Below are 20,818 nucleotides of genomic sequence, written 5' to 3' on the forward strand. Positions count from 1 at the left end.
AATCAGTTTTTGCATAAATCTCCGGATGTACATTAACAGATTTAAAAAAAAACTATCGGAATGTATGTGTAGGGATAGATAATCCGTTATGCTAATTAAAATAAATAGAATTTCTATAATTTCGCCTCTCTAGTTAAATTTATGTGCTGTACATAGAATTTTACTCTTGCCTAATAATAAATTTTACCAATATCAAACATATACACATCGATCACTTTCAATCTTAACATTTTGGTCTACTCATGTATAACTACTTCCTAGTTTACTGTATGCATTTATAGGTTATGACACACTTGTAACAACTCTAGAAGATTACTGATGCTATCCAAACTTCAACAGGATTTCAATAAAATCTATCTTCATAACTGAAATTATTTTTAAGAATTAAATACCTGGCAAGCCTTCATGAACTTCTCCTTTCCATTGACTGTAACACAAACAACATAAAAACATATATTTATTAAGTGCATGGCGTAAGAATTTTCAAAGTCAGTTACAGAATCTGTTATCATCAGCTTAATTATTAAATGAAAGTAGCAGGAGTTTAGTTCATCATCTTAAAGCGATTCAATGATTGTCATATGAGAATATAATAAACAAGATTATTGCAGTTGTACAATATGATGATGGAAATGTGTAAAACAGTATAAACTGCTTCAGGCTTATTCTATGGCTGTAGGCAAGTCCAGATTAAGACCTTTAAAATACTGTATTCCATAAGAACGCTGTCAATGCCTGGAGATCATATCGGTTTCAGGAATTGGTTAACGATAACTACTACTTACAATATTTCCGCTAATTCTCCAACTTCCCCAGTCTATAGTGGAGATAAATGCAATCATGTTATGTGCTGGCTAATTATTGTTATCAGTCATTAGCTGAAGATGAAGAATTTAAATTTACAAATTTTTTTACGCTAGTCTTTTTCAGAAAAGACTTGCTATCTACAGTAGTCAAGGTCGTAGCTATGATAGCCCATTAAAACGCGAGCACAAACACAGTAAAAGGATTGTCAGATTTGCGACCATCCCATTTGTGAAATTTCATTGATTTCTAGTACTCACTAAAGCTAACAATACATTCCGAGGAGAGTGGAATTGATCCCAGTTTCTTTCTTCAATAAATTTCTTTTGAATAGCTCGGCTAAAAATAAAATTATGCAATTCATTAAGTGTTATTTAGTAGCTTATATCCAATCAGTCATTTATTGATCATTTATATGTTGTAATAAACAGTCTCATTTAGATTCTACCAACTCAGTTTTGTGATAAGAAAATCACCTAGTAAATAAATGAGGTGCTAAGAAAAATAGGGTTTAAGTAGTAAGATGACCGTAACACAAATAGTATCAGATGAAAAATTCACACAGGCTAAAGTGAGACTCTAACTTGTAGAAGTTAGCAATTGAATTAGTAGAATGATAGAAAAGCAAGGATTATAACCGCTGTGCATAGGGAATTTTAACATCTATATTAAGTGTATTAAGTATACAGCGAATAGTATGAAAGTAAAATATAAGGTAATGACTACCGAATTCAGTCTGATCTACTAAGCAAGATGCAACATTGCACTTGTGGAGTCTATGTTGAGTTGCATGCTCCATCTAGTAGCTCAAGCCTTGCTCCTACACTGTACACTACTGAAACTGTATAGTATAATCGTATGCAACATCGCGGTAGATATAGGAAATATTTTACTTTCTATCCCATGCCATACTACTTTAATTCATAGTTACATGTTCTCCAAGGAAATATTTTGGGTAAATTGAAATTTTTCCTGTTCTACGTTGTTGTCCATTTCCATGTGAGCTTGAATTTAATTTTTCCCGCGAATCTCCAGGGACTACGGTCTACAGTACAGTACAGTACAGTACTGAGAATCAGTAATTTGTACTGTACACTGTACAGTACAGTACCGTACAGTAGTTGGCATTCTGAGTTATGTACTGTACACTGTACACAACTTGTACTGTACAGTATGTTGAGCTGTGTCCCTGGAGTAAGTCAATCCAGTATTTATTTTACTATTGTATGGGTAATGCACGAAAGTTTCCCGTATCATTTTTCCAGTCAGTCTACTATACTATACGCTACCACTGAAACCAGATACTGTACTGTACTACACCTACAAAAACGCCATTAGTGTATCGTTTTCGATGTATATTTCATTCTAATTATTTTAAAGGACTTCTTCTCCCTCTCTTTCTTTACTGGGAACACTGTCATGGAATACTAGAAGAAGCCTTCTTCTAGTATTCCATACGCTGTATACTGTACAGTGGACACTGAGTGTTCAGTCACGGATTACTAGGTAATGGAGCGTTTCTACCTACTGTAGGTACTAGTCTCCGCATGCTCTAAAAGAAATGGATGGGAATCACGCATGAGTTGTACGGATCAATCGTCGTCAAGCAATTGTTGCTATGCAACGAGATACAAGTTAAGTTAAGACGGCCACTGTATTGCATACTACTCAAGCCGGATTTGTATATTGTCCATCTTTAAGAGGCATAACGGCTATTACAAGCGACAAGCTAATGCAACATTGTTGGTGTCTACAACTGCGGTAAATTGCTGCTTAAAAGAATTACGAGTATAGATATACGAACTGCTATTACATACTCGTAGTAGTATATTATTTTATTAAAGTTTCATCATATTGCAAACGTTGAACAACACAAGCTTCGAGATTGATCTCCGCCACGATCCACCGACCGAGAAGTTATTACGTGGCTTGAAACGCTAAACAATTGAGAATTTCTCATCATTGATTACTTATCAACGCTGAGATAGTGTTTACTCGTATTTAAGATAGTAACCCTTGACATCAATTTTCATATAAACTACAAATACTGTCCATTATCCGTTCATCGTTCGATTGAATTACGCTACTGCAAAAGAAACGATCAAGATGACTGTCAACTTAGAGGAATACTTTCGCACTACCTTCGAAGATAAACTGCTGGTGTAAGTACTAAAGCGATCATTTCACACTGCCTCTTTTTGGCATAGTGGACTATTATAGTTCGACTTTCAGTAGAGAATAACAGTCTTATTGACCATATAGACGATTCAATTTGAAAATATTTATTCATAATAGTAAAATGCCTGAGCGCGAAGATGACCATCTTACACCAGCAACAAGACTATTGGAGAAAAGAAGGGAAATGTCTGAGGTTGAGCAGGCTCTGGCTGCTCAGAAAGAGGTTGATCAATTATATTTAGTAACCCATTTTGCCATTCAAATTGGTATATTCTCGAAGAAATATTAAATAAATGATGATTAAAATAATTAGGAATTTCAAATGAAAATGGAAAGTTTACAACAGCGAAGAGAGGAATTAGAGCGGAAGGAATACCAACTGAAAGAATCGCTTCTAAAATTTGACAAATTCTTAAAGGTTCTATTATGACAGCAAGTTAAATTGAGGAAATAGTGTGATGACATAGCATCAATTATTATTAATACAATTGGGTTTCGTTCTGTAGGAGAATGATTCTAAACGAACTAGAGCACTTAAAAAAGCACATGAAGAAAGAGATTTAATTAAGAGTAAGGATAAAGATATTATAAAGTAAGTAATGAAATTCCAATAAAAGGTATAAATCCATTGAATTTCAGGATTCCTAAATTTATTTCTTTTTCGATTCGCTATATCAGATTGATAGATGAAACTCAAACCATGATCAAACAGAGAGACAAAATGCAAAAGAAATTACTGAAATATATCCTTTACTTATTTTTATCTTTAGTATTAAGTACACTTAGCATATGAGCATTGCTTGTGGCAGTACCATTACAAACGATTCTTCCGGTGAAAGAATTATTACATTCTTACTAAATTTAGCTATTTTCTTTAACATTCTTTACACCAAGCTTATCAAGCTTATTTAGAAAAAGTTTTAGAGAAGACGGAAGAGGTATGCGAGTTATGATGTTATCGTCTTCGTTTTAAAATTCTCAACAATAAAGCGTATCAGCACGAATTAGTCACATTTTTGATGAAATGTTCAATAGTATAGAATTAACTTATTTAAATTAACTCTCAGTATAGTGAAATTCGAGAAATTACCGCCAGATTCGATACCTTGGTAGCGACTTATGATGTAAGTAGAATAATATAGCTTAACTAAAATTAATCATATTTATGATATTTATTTAAGCATCATTAATATTTGACTTGCTTTTGTAAAATTTTAAATTGGGTAATTTATTTCAAATCATAAAATTAGGACTTAATTGAACGAGAAAGAAAGAATCAAGAATCAACAGAGGTAGAAAAGGGTCGGCTTTTAAAGTATAAAGAGGTACATAGATATGTATTAAAAGATGAAATAGACATTTGTAGCGTAATCGATAATACGTGATTTTTAATATGAAATTAACATCATGGTAGCTTTAATGTTTTCCTTATCTTTGAAATATAAAATAGGAGAAAAATAATGAAGTTATGTATTACAATAATAAGGTAATGTATATATATCATTAACTACACTCTAAGTAACCGCCATTAAAAAATAATTCATCCTGTAATCTATGTGTTAATGGTTTATTTCTGATATCACTTAAAATAGCTTGCGAATCTGCAGACACAGTTAGAAAAAACTCAAAGTGAAGCGGCAAAGTGGTAAATTTTGATTACCTATGCTCGATTACTATCATTTTGGACTTCGTAGTACACAGCACCGTAACTTATTGATTTTTAATTTTACGTAATGGCAATTATAGGGAGTCACGATGGACTTTTATTAAAAATACCGCAGCTAAAAAGACTCTTCTACTTGGCAGGGTTAAAATGTAATTGATAAATATATTATACATAACCAAACAATTGTAACTTTCGCAAATAATTGATGACATTTGACGATATCTGTTTCACTGATATATCCAGCTTTCTAATACCTATATCATCAACTATTATATTTTAAATACAGGGCAACTCACAATTTGTATACCTTGGTCAACAAACACTTAAAGCAGACACCTTTACCTCTTGATCAAACAGTTCTACAATTAGACAAGGTAGCTTAATTATAGAATATTTCTGATAAATTTTGGCCTAAAACTAAATTTATAATATTTTACGCTGAATTTAGTTAGAAGGTATAATTGTTTATGTAAATAGTAGTCCCCTATAAATATTTCTCTCATCTGATCATTAGATTCAACTGTTCATAATGGACTTGACGCAAATTACTCAAGATATTAAACGCTCGGAACAGTTAGCGGCATCTATTGCCGCTAAACAACAGCAGCAACAATTACAAATGCTATTAGATAAACAAGCATAGCGGTTTAACTCTATTTTGTGTAGTTAGAAAAGAAGGGAAGAGTATATTTTCCTAAGTTGCATTAAATGAAAGCCCTTTGGTTAGCAAACATGATCAATATCGCTATATCTCGTATAATGATGAGCCTTTATAAATGAGACTGTGATACTATAATAGGAGATTTAGTCTAATATAATGATCATACTGTACAAAGTAATGATATAAACTTACGAATGATCTGAATTGTTACACTTGATGAATTTGATAATATAATCTGAGCAAAACTATCCTTTATAATTTGATAGGATTTTGCAACTTACGTTTTAATTACACGCCTTCACACTTAGATAATGGCAGATCTCGTAGTACTTAAAGTCTTTCAAATTAAATTCAAAAAATCTTTTATTGATACTCAACTAAGATTGTAAATATACATTTAAGCATACTATATTAAAGGAAAAATAACTTTTATTTGCAATTTATGGTATTTATTGTAGTAATTAGGATATTATGGCATTATTAAGATTACGCAATATGTATAATGTGATGTAATCGGAATTTTTTATTCACTTTGATTATTTGAATACAATGTTTCTGCAACAAAGCCAATTAAGCAATTGAATTTTACTTAGCTCCATATACTTTCATTCTATGAGATTTAAGCATAGAAAATCTGCAAAATAAACTAAAGCATATACGGATACCCTATCTGGAAACAATGCATTGCGATACGGAATGGAAATCATTTCATAAAATAGTACTACTTTTAAATCAAGTAAAACCTAAGCCCAACCCTATTCGATAAAAAAACGGTTTGAGAGTAGTATTTGTCACTAAAATTATTTTACAGCCATGTTAATTATTTCAGGTATAGTAAATGCAACTTAAAAATTTTATTTGAACGCATTTCTGACAGTTTTAAGATTGTGATAAGCACGTTTGCGATTGTATCGTATCATACCATTAATCGGAATAACAATTTGAGGTCTGCGTCATTACTAAAAATTTCCCAAGTTTATCGCAAATCGACAGCAGGATGCGTTATCGTGATATTTATGTAAGAGAATACTTAAGGTAATTCAGTAAAAGAGAGAGAAAATATTAATGCCTATAAAGAATAAAATTAACAATAAAGAATATTTGGATAGTTACAATTTACTTATTTAATAGATAGCCAATAGTACCCAAAATGATAATATTGGATATAGGTCAGCCCTAAGTTACTAGTCTGGATCAAAAATGGACTCAATTCATAGAGCAGTTGCTGAATTTGTACGATAGATTAACTGGTCATTTTTACTTACCCTGATAAGGAAACTCTATCTAAGATGTTGTAATAACATGGCAGTGATTGAAAAGTAAGTAAAAATGATTTAAAGGGTTCTTCTAAGCATAGATGTCGATACATAAAACATTTAATCTAAATTCTTATTAAGATCTAGATTACCTATGGAGCTGGCCGCTGTATAACCATATTGAACGAGATAGCTCATGCATAGAAGTCATAAACATATTATTTAAGAGTGCAGCAATGCACTTCATCAAACTATAGTAAATATGTATCAGAGTTAAACCTATCTACTATCAAGATGGTGCAATAAAGAGATTTGAGCCGATGTTGCTATTTGATTGTATATGCATAACAGCCGAGCAAGGACTGTAATTGTAACTAAATATATTTATCAATCGGTCTAAGATTTCAAATGAAATACCGAATTTTCGCCTACTAGTTGATATAGCTATGTTAAGCACAATGATAAAAAAAACATTTTTAGGTATTTGTCTAAAATTAAACTATGTGTTGTCGAAATTAATTTCTGTGCTATTATATGTGTAAATATGGACTGGTATGTGATATAAAATTTAAGTACCTATGTCTCATATTGGCTATTCACTGCTGGTACTAGATACTGAATGGCGTATTACCTACATTTAGAAGATGTAATCGTCAAAGATAAAAATACATCCATATTACATCAGTATTGATCAAGGCAATTTATAAAAATGACAAGATATTGATTGATTACTGTGTAGTATAATTATACAAGTAATACAAATTTAGAAGGATTATACGCTGAAAATTTAAAATTCGTAAAGATTTATGCGTCATAATCGATAATCTGCTATACATGATTTCAGATTAATGACGAAAATAAGTGTAGTGACTCTGAAAGATAGTATTAATAAATTTATGTTATTAATTGAAGTCTGAAGACTGGATATATATAATCGGAAAACTTTAAGAATTATCAGTTTAATATTTTCTAATTTTTCGAACAAAATTATTCATTTCTGATTTGCGAAAGTGAAAAATTTCACGTCTAAATTTCAAGAAGATTATCAGGAGAAGGTTAATATAATATTCAATTGTATTAGAACTTAACATTTTATGCTTAGAATTATTCAATATTTGCAAATTGATTTTGAAGAACTCGACACTAAAAATACTTGATTTTACTAAAGACATATAGGATAGCAATCAATTTCTAAATTCATAAATCAAACTTGAATCTACAGTACAAGAACAAGCATTAATATTGAGTATTGATTGGCATTGCTTATTCTAGAACATCAAGATATCCAATTTAAGCCATAGAACAATTAAGTCTTCAATCAGTTACTCACAGAAACCAAAGATCGCAAGGAGATCAAATCATTCCTTTTGATCAGTTAAACCCTACAGAGTGTACCATAGATCGGCCTTGCGATAATTTTAAGCCTACTGTTGCCAAAATAATTCGTCAATTTTATCATAGAATAGTTCGCAAAGTACCGCTTCAAATTTTCACAACGATTATCACCAATTCTGGTATGATGAAGGAGGAGGACAAAGATCAAGGCATAAATATGTGTGAATTTATTAAGAAATTATCAAAAGATGTGCGAATATTTACCAAGTTCTGCATAGAATTATATAATTACCCCGATTCCTCCGAATATATTAAAGAACTAGCCGTAACACCAGCATCTAAAGCAAGGCTAACACATATATTCGTAGGTACGGAATGGAGATTATCATATTTTAATTGTACAAATGTTTAATTCAGGTTGCACATAAATATTAGTTATTAGATTTAGCAGCATTTGCTAAAATCATATTTTTAGGATATTTAATTAATTAAATGGTAAATTTTGATTCGCATTATATTAACGGAGAATTGACAAGCACTGTACGCTGTAACGTTATTACTCAGGGCTAATAACTTAGGGGGCATTAGTTTTGTATTAGTTGACTCGAGAAATTTACTGCGATAAATTAGGTGAAAATTTCAGCTGGTCTTTCATTGATGAACTTATTTACATTATACTTCAATCCGTGTAACTGTATATTGACTTTAAACTTTACTCTTATGGATATTTCTCTTTAATAGCAAGTGACTTTGCATACCAGAAAGCCTTAAATAATAACAGACATGACATAACTAAAGTATGCCTAAGCTCGAACATCAATATCATGTATGTTAGTGAAGAATTAAGAAGTAAAAATACTATTAATGAAGCTGACTATCGATTGATATTACACCAGCAGAAGCAATCAGAATGAGTGGGATAATAATATCGATAATCTTACTTATACGATCAATATAACGTTGCAAATGACAATTTTATCAATACATTATCATTTTTTTATCGTTTTGCGTAAATAACTTATACTTTTTAACTAGAGAATTATAACATTTTATGATGATAGGCAAATACAATATCTGTTGTGCTTGCTATCCACTCGTAACAGTGAAGCTATTCAAAGATTCTTGAAAATTTGGGAGGTATGGGATGAGAAATTGTCACAAACTATAAAAAGATAAGCTTGGAATATGGTCATAAGTTAGTATGATGTTTTGAAATCAAAATTGAATAGAAAAATGTAACTTTAAAATTGTTCTACCATGGAAATTAATGTAACTAATTCATATTGCTTCAATTTCTAATTTATGATTTGCTATCGGCGATTTTATACACGTACCTTGGATGATACGATTAATATGAAGATATGGATAAGAAACAAGTCAAGAAATTATCTAGCGGTCAGATAGAGCAGAGCGTCTGGCAAAAATTTTATTCAAGGATAAATTAATTAATTATGACTGTTATGTACAATTGGTCAAAAATATGAAATTGAACCATAACTGAATTGGTTAGTCAATAAGTAATTTTTAAAGCTTACTATGAGCCAAGATAGAGTAAATTAATTATCTACAGTTGCCATTAATTGTCACATAGATTATTTGAAATTCTAAGGCAAGATAGGATGAGGTGCAAAGATCAGGACCATCATCAATTTCTAACTATCGCCAGATCCAACGGATTTAACTTTAAAATGTACATTGAATGCCTTCACATTCGTCTATGCAGCTGTTTCTGTGCTATGCTATTGTACTCATTGAGGACAAACTATCGTCTATTTAAAAATAAGACTTTGTTAACTACACAACTAATATTTAGTAACCAATGCGATATATAAAATAATTATACCTAATGCTAAATATGTAACTCAACAATCATCTTATTGGCTTACTAGTTAAAAATAATACATTGTTGACTAGAGAAATACTATTTAGTAACCGATGTAGTCCTTTATTAATTAAAGTAATTAAGCCTTAAGCTCTTGGCTTACTACTTCTATGCCATATCCATGTATTTATTACGAACTGATCATTTTTTCATATCAATTTAAATGTTTAATTCATCGGCAAATATAATATTATTACATTGTAAATACTATTTATCGAGAATAAAACAATCTAATATAGAGTAATACCATCTTCTTCTATAAGATTATGTGACTACTGTATTATTTCAAAATGAATTTTGCTAGTACTGAGCCTATCTGTCTTGTTTTTGCTAAAAATTAAGGTGTGGAATTTATTCGGTACAGTGATGACGATTCGGAAATATTGTCTAAATTTAAGAATAAAAAGAATTCAATTTTATTTATCATGTAATAAATGTAGCATAAATCAGGAACAACTATAACTCTTTCCTATCCGAGATAGAGCAATGCGATTAATCAACAGTACTTCATTTGTAGGAAAGTAAGAAGATCATTTTAGGAATGGAAAATGGACTTTTGATGAAATGATAGTAGCGTTAGAGAATGGATTTATTGAGAATTAGTTTGTGAAGGAATGAGAAGTATTTCAATAAATTTTTACAGAAATGCTAGTTGATAATTTATTGATTGCACGATCATATTCCAGTGTTTACCGGTAAGTAAACGAATATTTAGTATCAAAAAGCAATGGAAATAATGAGCATAGGATTTCGACCAATCATTGATGCAACGATGCTTCCTAATGAATATTTAATATGAGAAAAGCAAAGCGAATGACAAGTATTTGGATCAATCTTTGCAAAAAATGCTAATTAAGTTAATGATTATAACATCTTATCGTAGTATTCATCTGTAAAACAGAGGATAAGAATAATTAAAGATCGGTAATATTCTGTGACAATGATGCAATAATATTCCCTAATGAATGTTAAGGCCTTTGGTTAGAGTTTGCAAAGGTACAAAATTCTTTCCTCGAGTGCCCATTAAACCCGAGTGCAATCACCTCAGTGTTAATTGTAAATGCGCAGTATTTTATTTAACGTGATGAAGAAGAGGAAAAGTGCCTTAGATTAAACAAGAAAATTTGCCGTCGTATATTATATAAAATGTAAAAAGAATGGCCGTTAACGGCCAGTTTTCAACATCGTCTAAACAAAATAATTATGGTAGGTAAATGTAATAAAATTTTCAATGTGTAGAAGTATCAGTATACTGTAGGCTAGCCAATCATAATCCAAAATCAATAAAGTTCTATAATGTCATAAAAATGGAGGATGAAATTGAGGGAAATGATCAGTATGATTTAGAATGAACCTCTTAAGGAGAAAATTGAAGATCGTACAGTGCGGATAAACAGAGTAAGTAATTCTAATCAGTCACGTAGACGGCAGCAATTGATGAACTGAGAAGAAAACAATTTATACATCACTAGTAGAGAATAATAAATTGGTATAGGAGTTGTACAACACTAATAAACTGAGTAATCTGTCAATCGAACAGCAAGTAAATGAGGTGGCTATTTTGAACCATGAAGAATTCAATGAATGCTTCTTCAGTAACGGGTAATAAATCATCAGAAAATGCAATGAATGTTAATATCCATTAAAAACTTGTGTTAGATGCACCAAAAGGTTTGACGAAAGCGACAAAAATTCAGTTATGTAATAAAGGATGCGGTCATTAAAGATTGAATACGCTCAATCTTTAACCTAGGCAAAGTTAAAAGCGATCAACAAATGAAATTTGTAATCGGCTTCATTTTCTGTGAGGTAAAACGAAACAGCGGTTAACTCGTTAGGCAATTCTAAATGGCTTGAGCTTTAAGCATCATGTAAATCATTTTACAACATGTCATGCAACATGATAGCATGAAATCATTTCCTAAGGTAACGAAATTTATTTCAGCATTTGCAGAGTTTAAATGTTTAATAATCAAACAAGGTCGGTTGGTCTTTTTACATGCATGGAATGTTTTGAGCTGTAGAGGCCGATCTTCGGCTTGTTATGACTCAGCAGGATTTCTACTATGCAGGATAATAAATAAACTTTGACAGTCTGCACAATGGTTGGTCTATCAAATGAGCTAATTCTATGTAAGATTGACATCCATTTATATCTATCAGTCATCAACGCCAATGGTAAAACATTCCATTCTCTATTTTACACCTAAATCCTCGTGTCGAGGATTACGCCATCGCATCTTGCAAAAGCATGCTGAAATTTTTGTTATGTTGAGATTCGAAAATAATATCCAATGATCCATATTCAAGGGAAATAGAACTCCCTATTCTTCGGAGTCCGAATAATAGAGAGTCTTAAGGAAATGGGCTAATGAATAATTTCATATCTCTGAAGAAATAAAATCTTGACGTTATAGATTCCTTTTATGGTGAATTCATAATCGATTGGTGAACATTCTATCATATAATATTGTCCAAAACGTATGAATTTAATTTCATGCGTCAGCAAACCAAATCAGTACTGAGGGACTAAATGATATTCGACAACTAAATTGAATAAATATAAAATCATGGATTTGTCTTCCCATAGCTTATTTCCACTTCTTCTTCAGTGTTGTAGAAAGCAGCCACATGAAAGACAATGATTCCTACTGCCAAGCTGCGTAATAAATAGTTCATTTTCAGATAGCAATAGCAGATTAATCAGAATTGATGATTAGGCTTTCTCATGACTCTACTCTATTTCAAGTATGTTACATCAAACTAAAGGACTAATTGAAAATGGTCTAGACCATCATTTCTTAAATAATTTAGAACCGGAATCCAGCAAGCCAATCGCTCACTGTCTGAAATCTCATCATGGCTAATCCAAACTTTTAGCTGCAATAGGATATCATTAAGCACTATTTCGTGACACTGTACCTTAGGAACTACTATATTGGTATAGTGATTAAAACAAGATCAAATACTGGATAACTACTATAAGTATAGTTATAAAATTTCATCATTTATCAAACTGACATTAGTGGCTTAGGTTAATAGTGAGTAGGAGCAATTTGGACTCTTTTTTTAAACTACAAAACGAAGGAGTCTTTTGAAAGGACTATTTTATGATATTATACCTTAGTAACTACTATAAATTTATTAGTATAGCGATTAAAATAACATCAAATGCTGGATAACTATTATAAGCATAATTAATCAATTATCCAACTGACATTAGTAGCTTAGGCTACAAGTGAGTAGGAGCAATCTGAACTTTTTAAGAGAGCAATTAATTAATTATTAGGGAAGCTGGTAAGTGATTTAGTTGAAGGATAGTTTTACGTAGATTGGGTACATTGGGAACTGGAATCAAACATGACAATCGTTCACCGTTTTTATATCTCATGACTGTTAATCTAAACTTTTAGTTGCAATAGGAGGATCATTAAAGAGACTATTTCGTGATATTGTACCTTAGTAACTACTATGCATTTATTTGTACAGTGATTAAAACAACATCAAATACTGGATGACTATTATGAGCATAATTAATTAATCACTTATTATCAAACTGACAAAATCGGCTTGGACTGCAAACGAGTAGCGACAATTTGGACTCTTTAGTAAGTAAATTAAGAGAGCATTTATTAGCGAAGCTGGAAAGTAGCTTGGTTGAAGGATAGTTTCAAGCAGATTGTATACGTTGATGATGGATCAAATAGCACCATTCAAGACTAAATTATATCTCCAGGTAAATGTAACAGGATAATACCCTACAAGGCAGAATAATACCTATTGGTCATTTTGTGATATTTTTTCTACATGGATTATACGTGATTAACACGACGATTGCTTCGCTATCGATTGATCATTTTGCATATCTAATTTTGATATCATAGCTAAAGGATCAGGGAATACTTGCAAAAGATGTTGGATTTAACGCATTAACTATACCATCGGATAGGTTTATATGTGCTCGTCAGCAAACGGAACCTAATCAATCGCAGTTCATTGTCCTTGATTTAGCTTCACCAATGCAAAAAATTCCATTAATTTGTCCTACATTGACTGAGTCCGCTATTATGAATCCGGTGATTAAAGTCATTGCAATTAAAGGTAAAATGACAGAGCTACGTTGAAATTGTTTCCCTTTATCCATAACAATAACAAACGATACATCTTTTAAGCCGACTATTTTCTAGATTTTAGTCAAAAATTCACCTTAAACGATATATCTCCTAGTCTAATATTACGGTGCATATACATCACTTACCTTGAGAATGGTTGTCTTTCTTTATTTTAGCTGTCAGGTACTCTATATTAATAGATCTTTCAAGTTGATTCTATTTATTTGCATGTCTTTAACTTAATAGCTTTTATTCAATAGGATTTTTATTTCCATTCTATGACATTAAATGCGATTTTTTAAGCTATTTGTCAAATTATTTTATACAAGATTATTCTTCAGCTTAGCGGCAATGCTAACACCTAGAGAAATAGACCATAAAAACAAACATTTAATGAACTTAAATACTTGGCACAGATCTTTCTGAGTAGGTTATGATTAACATTTTCATCTGCTCCCATTTTGTAGAGGGTCAAAAGCTTCAAACATTTGATTTAGAAATGAAAATTTGTTTGAAAACGATTTTCCTCCAGGAATATACGACATTCTGGAAGTGGATTTCTGTTAATGTTATAGCCTTAGTCACTCAAACAAAAGTATATCACTGGTCTATGGAAGGTAAAGTACTGTAGTAGCAAAATCGGGAATTAACAAGCCTATTTCTCGATTGCCATCTGCAAATTTTAAACGAAAAAGTAGCGAATAAAAATATTTTACTTCGATTTGCTGCTTTTGATACAAAATTTGATTTTATACGCATTTTAATACAATCTATAACATGAAAGAAAAGGATAAATCGACTACTGCCGCATATTTTATGACATGATGGAACTCCATCCATACTACTATTATAGCAATTTAAGTAAATTATCCTTTAGAGATGGCGGCCTAAAATCTTCTATCTCATCAATCATTGCTGTAATTTAAACGATATTCAGGGAATACCCAACTGAATGAAATCCATGCTAGGCATCAAGCCTTAAACGGTTACCAAATCATTAATTATCACGTCGATCATACTAAAAAGTGGTCATTATTGATTGGTATTAGAGTGCAAGTGAGTTAACTACTCGCTTTTTCTACATTTTAAGTCATTATTGAAACCATGAACGCTATTTTGACATCATGTATTAACGTATGGAGAACTTGATTGAACTTAAGTTATTTTTCGGTGCTATTAGAATCATCGAGTTCTTGGTGTTCTACAACTTTACAATACCGAAACGAAAATAAGTCAATTAATTGAAGGACATGTAGCAGCTTTTGCTTCCGTAAAACTGGGGGATAATTATGAACCTTCGAATCTATTAATCATTGGTACTCGTCGTCTCAAAGGTGGAACGGTAATAAAAGATTACGAAAACGAACTAGATTTTAAAAGATTATAACTGCATTTATATACGCTTAGCCATCTCTATTTTTCATAAAATGTCATCAATCAATTCTAATTACCATGATAGCTACGCATTTTGGAGATTGGAGATCCACCTCTTAACAATGAACCATTCCAGGAACAGACATTGGAACTACTTTTTCCTTCAGAAATTCAAAATGACTTTCCCGTCTGTCTTCAGGTCAGTTTTATGGGATTAGTTTAGTGCAATTGGAAAGTTGCTGCAGTGATCATGCTTCCCAAGAATATTTTGATATTGTTCTTTACTATTTTTATCAACATGCGGAAAGAAGCTTAGGGACTGGAGAAACAAAATGATATTTCTATTTTCTTCTTCAGATAAACGAAAAACATGGTCTAATATATCTAATTACTAAATATAGTTATCTCCATGTGTGCACTATTGAATCTATGCAGTGTATTTATATGGGTAAGTTAAGCAACGCAAATACCTTTGCTGCAACGTTAGATACATCATCTCATGGCATTTTAAGTGTCGACGATAATGGGCAGGTAAAATTGGCTAGATGATTTTTTGAGTGCCTTGCTTACTTGAGAATGATTTTAACTAACTTGGGTGTAAACTTAATTACTTTTTTTCATTCCTTTTCAATACTGATTCTATATCAGGTTTTTTCTACCAGCATGAATACAGAAAATATCGTGCCCTACATTATCAATACCCTCCAAAATAAGGCCCTGGCCAGAAAGGTGGCACTCCGTTGCAATTTAAGTGGTGCTGAAGATCTTTTTATCGAGGAATTTAATCAACTATTTGACAGTGGTGAATATGTAGCAGCTGCAAAGATTGCAGTCTCAGCGCCAAAGGTTGGCTTTCTAATTATCTATAATTTTAACGTTTAGAAACTATGCATGCGAACAAGTATCAAGTTGATGAGAATTTTGACAGATGTTAATAATTTACTGTTTTATAGCGCTCTCCAGTTCTTCATCAATGCTGGAGTATTCTTTACATTCTTACTATTCTTGCTGATATAAGTAGAAAGTATAGTTATAGTATATAGTATATCATCTATAATATAGTATACGTACTATGAGTATCGAATTGACGAGAATTTTGACAGATATTAGTTTAACTATTTTGTAGTGCTCTCTAGTTCTTCATCGTTGCTAGAGTATTCTTCAAGTTCTTACTATTCTTATTGATATGAGTATAAGTATAATCATAGCGCAAAAAGATCTAACATAAAGCATCCACACGTAGTAGTATTCAAGCATTAATAATTTCATATACACTTTAAAACACGTTTGTACACTGTACTAATACTCATGTAGAAGGCAAGTCAATGTCTTGTTTAAGGCGACTGATTTACTAATATTCAAGTCAAATTTTCACATTCTTGCTCGTAATATGGATTAGGGCGTCTTAAGAACATCACAAACTATTCAAAGATTTCAACAGCATATTCCAAGAACAACTACCGCTTTAGCGATATATTTTGATGTCTTATTAAGGCAAGGCAAGCTGAATCGTTATGAATCACTTGAATTATCCAAGCGATTGATTCATACTGGCAAGAATCAGGCTTTAGAACATTGGCTGAAACAAGCAAAGGTAAACCAGTATTTCGGTTACTCTTATTTCACTTTCCATTATGAAGAATTTCATGAATTAAAATTTTCGTATTCATTCTAAATCACCACGAAACACAATTGCATTCGAGCAATAAATCTGACATCTATAGTGCGAACGTACGCCAAGTTTTAAAGCTATGTTTCGTATCTTTCTTTTTAAAATGAATTTAATGCAACATATCTTAAATATCTAGTCTCTCATTTTAACATTTATGAGCTATTCTTATTTCAATTGAGTTTTGTTGCAGATTCTAAATTCTTTCTAAAATATTTTTAATAGCTTGAAAATAGCGAAGAATTGGGAGATTTACTTAGGTCATCGAATCCCGTTACTGCATCTTCCATTTATCTTGCTATTCAAAAACCTAAAAAAGTAATTATTAATGCCTTGTTTCGGCTTATAATTGCAATAATTAGAAAGTAATGCAGTAAAACATCTCTCTACGGGATAATTAATGTTACGGTATTCTAATGTTTTCAGGCAGTGGAATGCTTTCTTGATGTTGAAAATGAGAAATTGGATCAATATGATGATACAGTCTTCAACGTAGGATATAAGAGTCACTAATTATTTTTTAAAGAATTCTTGCTGTCGATATAATGTAATATTCAATTTTGCCTGCTATTTTTTTAGATTTGCTACAGCAATAGACTATTTGATTGCTTAGCTAGTTATATTATGAAGCGCTGCAAACTTGACCTATGGGCAAAAGTGTTAAGCAACAGTAATGAATGGAGGCAGGAATTGATTGATCAATTATTTCCCGTTGCCATTACGAGGCAGCATAATAGCGACGAAATTACTATAATCATCAGAGCATTGATTGCAGCTAATTTGCACTATGAAGTAATTAAAATTATAGGGAAACTAATCAAAGACAATTCAATATATGCTGAGAACGAAACACTGCAGAATTTGCTGATTTTAACAGCTATGAAAGTTCGTCATCAATATTTATTGGACTTTATTACAAACCTTCAACATTACGATCACATTGAAATTGCCACAGTTGCTACAAGAAATCGTTTCTATCATGAGGCTTTTATAGTATTAAAAAAGTTAAAGAGCAAGGCAATAGCAATTCAGGTCTTAATCAATAATGAATCAAGTCTAGCGTATGCTTATCAGTTTGCAGAGTATTGTCAAGAGCCAGTAGTGTGGAGCATTTTAGGCAAGGCTCAACTAGACTCTCATCTGATTAAGGAAGCTATCGATTCTTACATTAAAGCTAAGGATGTGTCTGCGTATAAAAAAATTGTTTCAGAGGCTCAAAAAGCAGGTCATTTCCAACATTTGCAACGTTATCTACGTATGGCTGAGCTAAATACTTTCGATGCATTGAAAGAGGACTTAATGTATTAATCAATCCGATAATATTGGAAGCTAAAATTCTATTGATGATAATTTAACTGGAGCTATGATAGTTCTGATAATATTTATGCTCGTATAAAATATCAAAAATTATGATGCAATTGAATTTCATTCTTAGTAGAAATTATTCAGAGATAATGGAAATTTATGCATATGTTGCGTTCAATCCATATATACTCTTATGATGCCAGTTAAATGTAGCGATAGGTTTCAAACATCCTTCTGCTGGCATTGGATGGAGTTATAAATAAATATTACATTGCTATTTATTGGTTGTATTAGTAATGCCATGTAACCTCTTGTTCTTCAATGTCTACTGAAAGGTGGTATCTACTTATAATTTAGATTTACTAGGATAACACGTTAATCTAGGATGCATATTTTGATTTTGATAATTTGACATAATGGTACATATCAGAAATGTAAATTGATGAATGTGATAACGTAATGTGTCAAATTTGCAGTACCGTATTTATTCGTTACTGTATATTAATCCGTTTAATATCGGCTATAATATATTAGCCTATACATACTACCTACAAAATGGAAAAGATTTTGGGTAAGATATTGAATGTCTACTTTGATTGTGATCATCGGAGATAATTTTATGAAGGGTGTATAATTGTTATAGAATTGATCGCTACATTATATTACACAATTTACTATACTTATTTTTTGAAAAAATCTGTTATATTTAATCTATTTCAGTTAGCACAGTGTCAACTAGATTATCCGCGTATACAGTAAGCTATTACATTAATTAGCGAGAATAACTTTCTTCTTTATAGATATTCTATGCTTAAAAGATGACTAGACAATATACAAGATATGAAAAGATTATTAAATATTAAATATAGCATCAACCTAAATATTCGCATATCAGCTACTGCATTAATCAGGGAGAAAAACTTCTACTTTAATATACAATCTGTAGTTAAAAGGTGTCTATACAAAATAAAAGATATGTTTACTTACATATCAGCACTTTAAATAATGAACGAAAGTAATTTCGATTTTAACATGCGCGTATAGTACAATCCGTACTCGAAAATATGAAAAAGATGATCAATTATTGAATATAACAACAACTAAAATGCCTACTCGCATATAAACTACTGTATTAATTACCGGTGATATCTTTCAGTTTAATTTACAATCTATACTTTAGAGATGATTAGATTATAAACGAAAAATGAAAAAGATAATTAAATATTGAAAATAATTTCGACTAGAATACCTGCTGACATATCAATTACAGGATTAATCACCACGAATGGCTTTTATTTTATTATATAATCTACATTTTAGAGATGACTAAATGAATTATATGCCTGAGTAAAACAGGAGGATTAAATGAATATATAATATCATCGATTATAATATCATCGATTAGAGTACTCGCATATAATCTACGGTATTTATTACTAAGGATATCTTCTATCTTAATATACAATCTATACTGTGAGGAGGACTACGCAATATGCAAGCTACGTGCATGAAAAAAATAATTAAATATTGAACGAATATCGACTAGGATACTTGAATATCAGCTTGTAGCGAAGTGACGTTAAGTCATATTAATGCTGATAGTAAGTTGTACGGATGTGTAATAAATTAGTGAGTACATGATGATACGATCAACCGGAGTGCGTACTAAAATTTAGACTCGTGTTACGTACAAGACAAACTTAGGACCTAGCATAATAGCGCAAGCTATTACACAGCTATCGTATTAATTGCTGAGGATATCCTCTATCTTAATATGCAATCTATTCTTTAAGAAGGACTACTCAACATACGAGCTACGCATATGAAAGAGAATAATTAAATATTGCATAGGATATCGACTAGAATACTCGCATATCAGCTACCGTATTTATTACTGAAAACATCTTTTATCTTAAAGTACAATCTATACTTTAAGGAGGACTACGCAGTATAAGAGATACGAAAAAATAATGAAATATTGAATAGATTATCGATTAGAATAATCAGATATCAGCTACAGTATTTATTTCAGGTGATATCTTTTATCTTAATATACAGTCTATGCTTTATGGAGGACTACTCAATATTTGAGACAGGAAAAAAGGATTAAATTTTAAATAGCAAATCGACTAGAATAATCAGATATCGTCTACTGCATTGATTACCAAAGCTATCTTTTATCTTGATATACAGTCTATTCTTAAGGAGGACTGCTTAATATACAAGTTAAGCGCATGAAAAGAATAACTAAATACTGAATAGAATATCGACTAGAAAACTCGGATATCAGCTACTTTATTACCAAAGATATCTTCATCTTAATACTAGATACTGATAGCCTATGCTTGAAAGACGACTACGCTACACCATATACAAGATATGAAAAGGATGATTAAATATAGATGGATATCCATAATGAGGAGGTAGTGACGAAATGATTACCATGGTGAATTAAACTGACGTAATGATGAAGGCTTTGTCAGCTAAGCTGGGCCGCTCCTATTCTCTTTTCTCTTCTTCATCATTATCAAGTGTATGACAATCAAAAAAATGAAATAACTTAATTAATATAGGGC

At 31.4% G+C, this 20,818-nt stretch overlaps 3 protein-coding genes across 3 annotated transcripts; all 3 read left to right on the plus strand.

The window, feature by feature from the left end:
• Window positions 1-2,910: 2,910 nt before the first annotated feature.
• TRIADDRAFT_51517 (uncharacterized protein) lies at window positions 2,911-5,291 on the plus strand (the record flags this gene model as incomplete). Its single annotated transcript, XM_002107685.1, has 12 exons — window positions 2,911-2,966; window positions 3,100-3,205; window positions 3,296-3,400; window positions 3,489-3,574; window positions 3,661-3,758; window positions 3,877-3,920; window positions 4,050-4,106; window positions 4,233-4,307; window positions 4,433-4,468; window positions 4,575-4,627; window positions 4,935-5,022; window positions 5,163-5,291. 12 exons carry the CDS (start codon window positions 2,911-2,913, stop codon window positions 5,289-5,291), a joined length of 933 nt encoding a protein of 310 aa, XP_002107721.1.
• Window positions 5,292-13,666: 8,375 nt separating this feature from the next.
• Window positions 13,667-17,306, plus strand: TRIADDRAFT_18730 (uncharacterized protein; the record flags this gene model as incomplete). Its single annotated transcript, XM_002107686.1, has 9 exons — window positions 13,667-13,883; window positions 14,362-14,511; window positions 14,832-14,950; window positions 15,075-15,236; window positions 15,354-15,467; window positions 15,626-15,799; window positions 15,917-16,114; window positions 16,668-16,862; window positions 17,163-17,306. Coding segments are annotated over 9 exons (1,473 nt in total), but the record flags the coding sequence as incomplete, so codon positions are not given.
• A 210-nt stretch (window positions 17,307-17,516) lies between these two features.
• TRIADDRAFT_18257 (uncharacterized protein) lies at window positions 17,517-18,245 on the plus strand (the record flags this gene model as incomplete). Its single annotated transcript, XM_002107687.1, has 1 exon — window positions 17,517-18,245. A coding segment is annotated over one exon (729 nt), but the record flags the coding sequence as incomplete, so codon positions are not given.
• Window positions 18,246-20,818: the final 2,573 nt, after the last annotated feature.

The sequence above is a fragment of the Trichoplax adhaerens genome, genomic scaffold, assembly GCF_000150275.1.
Source record: "Trichoplax adhaerens TRIADscaffold_1 genomic scaffold, whole genome shotgun sequence".
Taxonomy (NCBI): Eukaryota; Metazoa; Placozoa; class Uniplacotomia; order Trichoplacea; family Trichoplacidae; genus Trichoplax; species Trichoplax adhaerens.